Raw genomic sequence first — 11,775 nt, 5'->3', positions numbered from 1 at the left:
AAAAAAAAAAAAAAAAAAAAAAAAAAAAGACCTTGTCTCAAAATAAAAATTAATAAAGGGCCAGAATGTAGCTCACTGCAAAGGCCTTGGGTTGAAACCTCATGATGACAGAAAGAAAGAAAAAGGAAAAGAAAAGAAAAGACAATGCTTCTGAAGTTAAACAATTTTCTACTTATGAGACATGGAGTGAGTTAATTAAGATTCATAAACATCGAAAACCTGATCTATAAAATGGGAATGACACCGCCTGCATCATATTTTTGTTGTAAATTGGGTTGAGATAATATAGCTTAATGATGCAATATGATTATTAGAATATAAAAGTCAAAATCTATGTTAGTAAACCAAAAAATTTTTATCATTAAAGTTACAAATTAGTAATAAAATCTACTCCCAATTATACTGTAGCAAGACTACGTTAATAAGACACAAAAAGAATGTCATAGGTGCCCTATAAAATGTTAAATATGTTTAAAAGATGATATAAGATAAAATAAAAAATGTTTCTAGGATGAGGTAATAAACTATTGGAGAAATGAAAACATCTTTCATAGAAAAGATAATACTTGAGCACTCAGAATAAAAATATGATTTTCTAAAATACTATTTTAAATTTATTTTCAGATTTTTCTCTGTGAAATTGGTTTTAGAATTATATGAATTATCCACATGATATAGCATGAACCTTTGAGCTGAAAATGAATCAAATTTTTCAAAATAACTAAGAATAATTTTTGGTTAAATTAGAAGAATAATTTTAGCAATCAAGCTGGCCTATAACATTTTGTTTTGTTTTGTTTTTTAAGACAAAGTCTAGCTGTGTAATGTAGTAGTTCAGGCTGACCTTGAATTCACTACGTAGCCCAGGCTGGCCTCAAACTCAGTGCCATCCTCCTGCCTCAGCCTCCTGAATGCTGGAATTATAGGCTAGGTGCAGTGGGAGGAAGAGGTACTCATTCTAGAAGTGAAGGTACACAGATAAGTAGAATCAAACCATACAAGCCTTGTGCTCTGCGCTCTGATTTGTACATTCATTGCCTTATAAAAATCGAAAGGCCACTGAAGAATTTTACAAGCAGAACATTTTCTGTGTAGTACATGGACTTTCCTACCCCAACTCAAATACAGAGGATTTCTGATTTTTACCAGATGTGAATGATTAGTAACTCCCTTTTCCAACTTCCTTTTCACTCAGTTCAGTAGTGTAGATTGGACACTTGTCTAGGCTTTTAAATGAACTTTTAATCTGTTGAATTAACAGCCACTTATCTATGAGCATTACTATATTTGTCACACGAGTGGATCAAATCAACTGGTAACGTTTTAAATCACTCCCATTGTTTAAAAAAGGAAAAAAATATAAAGCTTATTTTTTACTAAAAAAATGATCCAGCCAGAATAAAGATTAAACTTACATTTCATTCCAGTTGATCAAGAAGAAAAATAATTTTTTGACCGGAATATTTCTGTAGTTTCTCACTTGGCACAACTTCTTTCCGGCATATGTAAGCCAGCAGGAAAACGAAAATGTTTTATAGCTAAAAGAAATGGCATTGATTTCAGTAAACTTAACACATTGAAGGAACTGGTTTTCTAACTGAGTCCATTACTTTCATAGTCAAAAGTCAAATGATAAAGTCAGGTTTGCTTGAGTAAAGTGTGCTTTACAAATTGCTTTAAGGATTTATGTTGAGTGTGTCAGCAAGACTGCAGAACAGAAAGTACCAAGATCTTCCTTTGCCCACAGTGCCACCAATTCAACAATACATGGTTAATTCCTTCTGTGGGGGACCCAGAAACCAGTGAAGAGACACCTCTGCCCAGCTTAAGTGCAAAGCCAGCCACATCAAAGCCAGCAGGGCATTTCATGGTGTCACTCACTTGCCAGAGTCCCTCTCTGGCTCAGGGAGGCATCGTAGAAGAAACTCCTGCCTCCTGGTTTTCCTCTGGGGAGAGAAAGAGGCCAGGACTTCCATCTAATTTCAGTATCCCAAGGGAGTGGGTTCTGTCTTCCTTGCATCTAAGTTTTCACAGTAAAGGGACTAGTTTTGGGGCTGCTGAGAGCAAAGCCACTGGTATGAATTGGTGCTATTCAGTGACCATCGCCTTTACCCCAACTCAGCACAGAACGAACGGGAGAAACCCCAACTCCCACACTCTTTGACTCCTCAGTTTGTTTAAAAATACATATCTGAGTTTACAAATACATTTATTTATATAAATTTTGTTATCGATCTCTATTATAGTCACATTGTAGAAAATGGATGGAATCTCTATTTACAGGTTATTTGAAATTTGTTTGGACTGGTTTTACAATATGGTTTTTGGTCACTTAAAATATACATCCTCCATGGAAAGAACCTGTACTTTCAGTTTTCTTTCCAGTACAGTATAAGGTATATATTTATTGGATCAAATCTGTTGGTTGTGCTGGCTCCATCTTCCATATTTGTCCCAATTTACCTCATTCATTCATGAGAAATGTTGATATAACCTGCCATGATAGTTGCCCATCAGTTTCTTCTTGCATTTCTATTCTTTTTTGTGGGGGGGCGGTACCAGGGATCGAACTTGGGACCTTGCACTTGCTAGGTAAATGGTGAAACCACTGAGCTAAACCCCTGGCCCCAATTTCTAAACTCTCTTACTTCTTATTGTGACTTACATATTTTACTACTATGCCATGGTTTTATATTTAATAATGCCCTTTGACTCAGGGTCCATTATAATTGTCTATACACCAATATTTGGTTGGTGTGTGCACATAAATACACCATAAATACATAAAGAGGTATTGTACCTGTCTTCCATATGTTCCCTTGCATGGTTATACAAAAGCCACCTTTATCAATGAGACTTGAGTGAGATGAATGAAAGATAAATTTAGACTGTGCACGTGTGCTTTGATAGCCAAGTGTGGCTGTTAAGCTTAACTGTCAATTTGATTGACTCGGGAGCTTCTCAGGATATCAGTGAAGTGCACTTTTTTGTGTGTTTGGAGGGATCATGGAAGTGTGACTTTAGGCTCGATATCTGATCCTTGGCCGCTTCCTCTGTGCTCCGCTTTCCACCATGATGTTTCTGTTTTGGAATCAATGAACGTGGACTAACCTTCTAAAACTATGAGAAAAATTTAAGCTCTCCACGTTTAAATGGTAAATGTCAAGTATATTGTCCCAGCAACAAGAATGTTAATACACAAAGTTATGCTGGGCTTCTGGTCCCAAAGCCCACGTATGTGCTTCCACTATACGTCTTCTTATTCCCTGGGCTACCTTTCTTTACATTTGTCACTTTTTCATGGGTTCTAGCTCAGCTCCTATTTCTGTCCTTGACGATACCATGATACAGTCCCATGTCACAATCTCAAACCAAGTCTGACTCTCTCCTCTGTGCAAGAAAGTTTACTTAGACATTTCAGCAAGTCTTGTAGGAGTGTGTTTTACATACTAGGAAATGTCTTGGATAATAGAGGTTAAAAAATACAGTCCTACACACAAATGTGCACTGTCATTTGATATTGTGAATAGTCATATGAGGGAGGACAGATGATGAACCATTATTAAGACATCAAGCACCATGAAATAGAAAGGTGAAAAGAGAAACTTATCTCAACATTGAGAACAACAATCCTTCAATCTGTAGAGATAATAAAGCTAAAAATAATTTTCATTAATGTTATGAGAAATTTAGGTTTAATATGAATGGATTTTTTTTAATCATTATAATGAATTACTTAATCAGATGATCATAAGATATATATTCATTTGTCTTTGATAGCTGGCTTAGGGCCTCTTCTGAAGGCAGAGTCATGGAGCAAATCATAACTCAATTTCAAATTCATTATTTCTTACTTTAGACTTCTGTGCCTTAACTAGTTTAGTTCACTGCTATTGGATCTAGTCATTATAGCTAAAACCGGATAAAAAGTTGTCATTTGTCATCTTCTGCACCTGCTTTGTCAGTACTTATGCTTCTGGAGATGGCTGTGGCTTAGCTTTTTCCTTGCTGTTTCTTCCCTGGTGTGGCAGCCTGCTTGCAGGAGGGTCTCCAGTGATCCTGCCCCCTGCCTTTCAAACTCTTGGACTTATGTGTTTCCATGGGATACCAATATGGCAGAAACAATGGTTTACCTCTTCCATAATTAGGTTGCAAAAGACTCCCTCTTTTGTCTTTGATATTCCCTTCCCTATGAACTTGTTCTCTCCCTGATGGATCTTTGCTCTGTGGAAGCCAACTTTCACGTCTCGAGAAAATTCAAAGACAGTTCTCTGGAAAGGAATTGAGGTTGCCAGAGCTACACATTGTGAAGAGCTGACAAATGCCAACAAGCTTGGTTAGAAAACGTTACGAAAATGTTCATTAGAGTAACAACTGCCAATAGTATATTAGATTAGCCTTTTAAAATTCATGATAAAATTGACAAAAAGAAAAACGCATGAAAGTATCATCCCCTGGATTCTAAAAAAATGCATATGGTAGTTTTTAATAGGTAAGATTTCCTTTAAAAATTAATAAATATGTATAGAGTGTAAAAATACTTACTACACTAAAATTATTTATCTTTACTGAATTTTTTTCAGTTTTTATTTGAGATACCAAATGCAACAGACATAACGTATTCACTAACAAATATAGTTACTATTCTCTCAACTTTAAGCAGTAGTACAGATCTAACCTATAAAAAATTTAATTTTTGTATGAGACATTACCCTAAGTATGGTATTAAAAATGACATTACAATGTCAACTCACTCCCTAACCCAGTGATTTTCATGTATAACTGTCTTTTATTGAACCACAAAAATCCTTGGTTGATTTTACTGATCAAAATACTAAGCTCATGAAGTATCTACCACTATAATTGATGGGAATCAGGGTGAGTTTTTTCCCCCTATTTTTGAAAATTCTTCATCTCCCTGTATCTTCCTCCCTCCTTCCTTCCCTCTCTCTCCCCCCCTCCTATCTTCTCTTAATTTTATTTTTATTAGTCAATTAAATCTAAACAAGAAAAAGAAAATTTGAGGGAAGCCACTGCACAGAATGAGTATTTTGTATTTCTATGATGTCACATTGACGATAACAACCAGTTTTAACACAGGTAGTGGAAGGGGGGAAATAAATACCCATTGGAAATCTGAGTTTTTAAATAGTGGTTCTGGAGATTTCAAAAATGTTATGAAATGCTTGTTCCTGTAAATAAGAACAAGATAACTAAAGTCCTATCCAGTTAGAAGTTCCAGGAAAAGTAATGAACCCTCGTGCGAAAGGTCACCCTCACCTGTGCACCCACGACTCTGGGACATTGTGCACCGCGGACACCGTGAAGCTGAGGTGGGAATGTATCCCGGGGTGCACCGCGGGGATGCTTCCGGCTGACCTGACCGGCTGAAAATCGGTGTAGAAGCTGCTACAGTACATGCCAATTAGCTGGTAGATGGACGTGGACAGTTTTGTTGTTGCTTTCTCCATAAAGCCTAGGGGGAAAAAGAGATCAGGAAGTTGGCAAAGGGACATATGCATCATAACCTACCCATTGTAGCTTTGGAATTTCTTATGGTAAAATTTAATTAAAATGACCTTTTATCAATCAAAGCCAATGAGCCATGTTCCCTGAATGCAGTCTGCTTTCTTGCGAGTAGATTAGGTATCAATATGCTCCATAGACTCCTTAGGTATTTTGAAAGCATGCTTCTGAACCACAAATTGGAAGTTCTTCTTAGGGCTAACTTGGCATTTTGATCAACTGTAGCTTGCAATGATATTTGTTCTAGTGTATGGCTATTAATTTTCAGATAAAAAAACATTTTGTACATAGCATATAAATATTTCAAACAAATTCAATCTAAACAGTTAATCATGGTAAATTTGATTATGCTCTGCTGTTTACCGCTAATTGAACACATTTTATACACTGTGCTGATATAAAAAGAAAGTGGTAAGTCCATGGCTGGCATGTAAAACGAGTTTGAAATGAAAAATTTGTGATGCTTACTGAATCTCTTCAAAATCAAAGTGTTTATTGAATTTCACCATTAACTGCTGAAAGGGGGGTCTTTTCCTGTGTTTCCCCCAAAATAAGACCTAACAGTCTTGAAAACTAGAGCTGAAAAATGCCAGCCCCAATCAGCTTATCCTTGCTTTACCTGCTGTTACAGAGCAGCCCCCAAGCAAGAGAGCAGTGAGGTCCAGTCTTCCGCAAGACACTGGCCACCACCATGGAAATGACCAGCCGGGGCTTATTTTTCAGTTAGGTCACATTTTGGGGGGAAACACGGTCTTCAAGTAACTTTTCATGAAGTAAGATGACTAGCTATAGTGGCTAGTAGTTTTCCCCTAGTGGCTGAGGAGATGTTAAGCACAAGACTAGATATTATGTTCTTAAAATATGCTGTCATATGCTTTTCCACATATGCTAACCCAAGTCATGAGCGACCAATATTTATGCCGAAGCACGCAGCTTCCTTGTACACTGCTTTGAAAACGTAAGTGGTTTTTGGTTTCTAGTTGCTTTGAAAAGAAAATGGCACAAAGAGCTGCTGTCCCTGCAACCCACCCATAATGGTCTGCAGTGTTCTCTGGCTGTGCCTTCCTTACCGGGTCCTTCATGGGCTCTGTCTACAGTTCAACAATGCTGTTATTCACTTAGTTATTCATAAATCTCTACAACATTGATGAGATGTGCCAATTTTATGTATCTGCTCTCTCTCTTAAATGATGCCCTTTGTCATGACAGCTTGTGGGGGAAGCACAGAGAAGGAGCTCTAATTACGTTTCACTCAGACATCAGCAGTAGCAATGAATAAAGCAGAAGAGGAAAGGTGGCATCAAAATAGCTTTAAAAGAGATCTCATCAAACTCTGGAGGCCAATCAATAGGGATTTTCCTGAGTCACAGGAGGCAAAAAAGTATAAATTCACAGAAACATCTTGTTTCTCGGTCGCCGAATTTTACTGCTGATGCTCTGAGTCAGGAAGCATGAACTTCCAGTCAAAAGTTCCCAATCTTGGGCAAAGGTGCCCACAAATACCTATCGAAAACACACTGTAGTGCAAAATAAATTGTAAAGTTGGACCGGAGATCTTTTGTATTCAAGGCCCTATAGGTATTTCAGGGAATACTCAGAATCTTGATAAATCCTTAAACTGCAATCTATATGGAAAGACAGTTTTTGGTTATCATTTGCCCTTTTGAGGTTACTTAGAGATGGGTGCATATGCATTGTACTTTACTTCTAGAATTTTGAGTGACGATATATTTCACACAACACTAACAAAATGTATGAGGGACTCAAGACCCATGGGCTAGAAATGCATTGAAAAATATTTATCACATCTGATTTTATTCTGAGAAAATAATTATGCCATGAAATCTATCTCCCTCCCTGCTTCTCTCTCTCTCTCTCTCTCTCTCTGTCTCTGTCTCTCCATATATATATATATATATATAAAATGTACTAATAAGAATCTGTGGTGATTTTCATAGAATATTTATCTCCAGGAATAGTCCTGTACATTTTTACGGAAGCTCATGCTCCAATCCCTTGAGAAATGATGGGAACAGGAGACCTCCTTACACTTACAACATTCCTGTTAAGTGAAGTAAGTCAGACACACAAGTTCAAATATTGTATCATTTCTCTTGTATCAGAAATAATATATAGTTGGGGCCAGAGGTTTGGTGCTGTGGTTCCTCTGCCTGCCGCACAAAAGCAAGGTCCTGACTTTGATCCCTGGTACCCCCCAAAAAATAAATAATATATAGATATATAGAATATAGTTATATAGGTAAATACAAATGAAGAGCAAAATACAAGAGAAATAAATAGGAAGCAGGGAGAAGTTCATATACTTTCCCAAATTACATATTTAAAAATATTTCAATATATGTGCTAATTTGTCTCATTTATACTACTTAGTTTGTTGAAAAAAGTTTTGAGTTATTATCTGTTTCTTTCTTTGTCATAAGTATCTTTTTGGTTTATATCTTCTACTCTTCTTTGAAGATGACAGTACACAGTGTATTAACTATTGTTATTCTCTTATTTTTATGAACGTTTGTTTTACATTTTCTTAAAATAAAAAACATGTTCGAAGTAGGAAAGAAGAGAGGCCGGTTCCATTTCTGCACACCCCAGCTGTCCGCTCCAGGGGCTGCCACACAGACCCTTGCAGGGACACAGTAAGGGACGTCACCCTTCTAGTCCTCTTTGGGGCTCTGTACGTTCTTGAACCCCTAGAACAGGCACTTACACACTAACTCGGGTCATTTTCCCCATACCCTTTGGCCCTCCATTACCTTCTGTGATGGGTGGGAGATGGAGGAGTTCCTAAAATATAGTTGAGCGCCCACTTTCTTTCCAGTGGTGAGAATTAGGACTGAGAGGATGGACATCCATCCCGCTGTGCACATTGGATCTCCAGTCCCCTCTGCATCCAAGGGTATTAGGGTGAACATCCAGAGCCAATCTTTGCTGCCTGTGCAAACAGGAGCAGCCCTGACCACAGCCCGCATAGGAAACACTGTCTCACCTTTCACACATTTTAGGATAACTGTAGATTAAAGAATTGGGTCTGGGATCATGGAATTAAGAAATGGAAGAGTTGAAATTTAAGAGCAGTTTTGCCTGATTTGGAGATGGGCTTCTCCTCCACACCACCCGACCACATCCTCACTATTTCTGTGGAGGTGAGCTCCTCCCGTAGCTTGCAATTTCACAAGCCAAGAGCCCCAGTAAACACTAATTATTTCAGAACGTAATATTCCTACCTATTATACAAATCAGATCTTTCAAATAAAGCTTCAATTTGAAATCAGTGGCTTTGGAGACCAACATCTGTTACTTTTCTGATTTTTTTTTACATCAAAGCATCAATAGGTTAATAGTAAAATTTTACAATGTTTTGACATGGCTATAAGGATACTTTTAATATTTTTAAATAATTATACAGCTCTCTTGACTGTTCCCAATTTGTAAAATATGTTAGGATAAAAGTGCAGAGAATGCAGATTTTTATGTCCTTACAGAATTATCACTTTTATCAGTAAAAAGGGTTTTGGTAAAGCGTTTTATTTTTTTTCCCTCCCAGAGTCTTTAATGTGTGAGTACCTATTACCGTAGTATTTGACTGAAACACTGAAAAAGTTATTTGGCTATATACAATTTAACTTTTTCTTTCTTTCTTTTTAATATAGTTGAGTACATGTGGGTTTTACCTTTTGCTGAAGTCTCTGAACTCCGATGAACATTCTGGAAAAAAATAGATACAAAAATATGCTTGTTATTCAGACAACAAATTTGCAAAAATAATCAAAGGAGTAATTCCAAATGTAAACACTAAAATTTCTGTCAGAGGACAAACAGAAATGTTCCTTAACATCATATATCTGTGTTGATTATTAAACAGAGGAAGAAATCTAAATTATAAGATGAAAAAGAAAATCTCTCTGAATATTGTAACAAACAGTTTGGGTTATGTGACTTTTTAAAAAAGTTGCTAGAATGGGCTAAGCCTTCTCATTATTAGGAGAATATTTCTATAGACATTACCTAGTCACAGTTTCCTCATATAACAGTAGCTAATCTTTTGACATAAACACATTTCCTCTTCTCCGTATAGCTTATCTGTTTATCATCAGTAGTTACTCAGATTTAAGGTGCGCCTAGCACAAAACAGAGGACTGAAGTTGACAAAATCATACAGGTTTGCTACATAGTTTCATTTTTTTCTCTTTCTTTTTTTGCCTCTTGATTGGAGAATTGAGACCATTCACATTAAAAATTATTACTGATAGTGCCTTACTCTTGTCATTACCTTTTCTCTTTGCTGATTCCCTCTCTTTCCCTTCTACTTAACTGCTCACCCCTTATGGTGCGCTCCTTCTCTTGGACCTTTTATCACTCTTAGCTGCATTATGTCCTCCTAGGACATCCTTGGGAAATTTCTCAAGTGCTGTTTTTGGTGATTGTGAATTTCTTTAGGTGCTTTTTATTTCTCCATCCATTTTGAAAGATTGTTTTGCACAGTATATCAGCCATCAGCCTGTTTTCTCTTAAGACTTAAAACTTTCATGCTAAGCTCTCCCGGCCTTTAAAGTTCATGTGGACAAACATGCTGTAATTCTAATACGTTTACCTTTATAAGTGATTCATTGCTTTTTTCTAATCGCTTTTAAGATTCTGTTCTTATGCCACAGTTCAGCATTTTGACTATGATATGTTGTAGAGAATTTCTTTTCTGCTTGTGGCTATTTGGGGTTCTATATGTCTCACTTATCTTTGTGTTATTTTTTTTTTCTCTTATTCAGAAGGTTTTCGGCTTTTACTTCAGTATACAAGAATGTCCTTGCTCTGTGGATGGGAAAACAGGATGAGCCCTCTGGTCTCTGCTGGATGGAGGCTGGGGTGGGGGTTGAAGTGGACTGTCGGATTTAAGGTTGATATTCCTTGGCTCTGGTTACTCCCTACAGAGGGCCCATGTCATTCCAAGCTTAAGTCTACACTTCTCTGGGTATCTGTCTCTGGCCACTCCTTCTCCATTGTGATCTCTTTTGGTTGTCTCTCACCCAGTCACTTAGGGGTTACTTACACTGGAGTCCCCAAAGTTTCTGGGCAGGTCTGCGCTTTTTCTCTGGGTCTGCTGGCTTTCCAGGCTTGCCTGTCTCCCCAGGCATTGTCCTCATCCAGGACCAGATCAGCTGGTTAGTCCACTCCTCTGCTGCCCCATGTCAAGGGGAAGCAAAGGTAGTGCCATCTTGGAGCTGATGGATGGTTGGGGAGTGGGGAGAGGAGGTGGTGAGGGCCTGTTCGCTCAGGTCTTTATTTTTATCTTTGTTGGAACCATAGAATTACTCTGGTAGCTTAGAATTTGCTGGCTATAACTTCATTATTATGAAACTTATATGAAGAGACCAACAGATTTGCTAAAAATAAAGTTTTAACCCCAAAGAAAATTCAATTTTTTAATAAGGTCTATTTTGACACAAATCTTTAAAAATTAAAAAATTATCCTTATTATTTTGATTCATGATCTTGCTGTGTTTTCCAGACTGGTCTCAGTTTTCTGGGTTCACATGGTCCTCTTGCTTCTACTTTCTGAGTAACTGAGACTATAGGTAAACATTTGTGCCTATTTTCTTTAATTAAAAATTTGTTTGTTTTTAAGAAAATCAAATTAACAAATAACCAGATTTCTTAAACAAATACTGTATGTAATGACTATTTGCTTGTGTTAAAGAACTTGCTATACAATTCCTTTAGAGAAAGAACATTTTCTACCATTTTGAAAGTATCATTAAATTTATATGCAACTTCATTTGATAGCCTAATTTATATGAATCCTCTCAGAAGCATTTCTATTAGGTAGAATATTTCAGTTGAGTACAGCAACAACCACCACTCTTAACTGCATGTAAGCTGTTCACCCCATCCATATGGGAAAGACTATTAAAGATTTTAGCTTGACTTAACTAGAATTCAATTTATTCAGAAATACAGACTTGTATTACAAAATCACCATGACATCCACCTACACCACTGTGTGAAAGAAGATATTTTTCACTTTGTGGTTTCTTTTTTGTATGAGTGTTTAATGGAAATATATTAGGTGGGCTTCTGGAATAAGATTTGAAGCATAGAAAATTCTTTCCAGTGCGAGTGGAAACATGGAACAGTGTAGCTACATTTGTGATAACATTTTTCATCTTGCCAAAACTTACATTTAATAAATACCTAATTACTTCCATGCATGGCAGGAAGTAGTCTTTTGCAAGCTGA

At 36.9% G+C, this 11,775-nt stretch overlaps 1 protein-coding gene across 1 annotated transcript; it reads right to left on the bottom strand.

Moving 5' to 3' along the window:
• Positions 1-1,415: 1,415 nt before the first annotated feature.
• LOC104869343 (phosphatidylinositol 4-phosphate 3-kinase C2 domain-containing subunit gamma-like) lies at positions 1,416-9,249 on the bottom strand (the record flags this gene model as incomplete). The annotated part of the gene is made up of 3 exons (XM_010634568.1): positions 1,416-1,538; positions 5,281-5,476; positions 9,216-9,249. Coding segments are annotated over 3 exons (353 nt in total), but the record flags the coding sequence as incomplete, so codon positions are not given.
• Between the last annotated feature and the right edge of the window lie 2,526 nt (positions 9,250-11,775).

The sequence above is a fragment of the Fukomys damarensis genome, unplaced genomic scaffold (assembly GCF_012274545.1).
Source record: "Fukomys damarensis isolate Sample0158 unplaced genomic scaffold, DMR_v1.0_HiC HiC_scaffold_61360, whole genome shotgun sequence".
NCBI lineage: Eukaryota > Metazoa > Chordata > Mammalia > Rodentia > Bathyergidae > Fukomys > Fukomys damarensis.
Note: the sequence above shows the minus strand (reverse complement) of the source record. Positions and strands in the feature narration are given on the sequence as shown.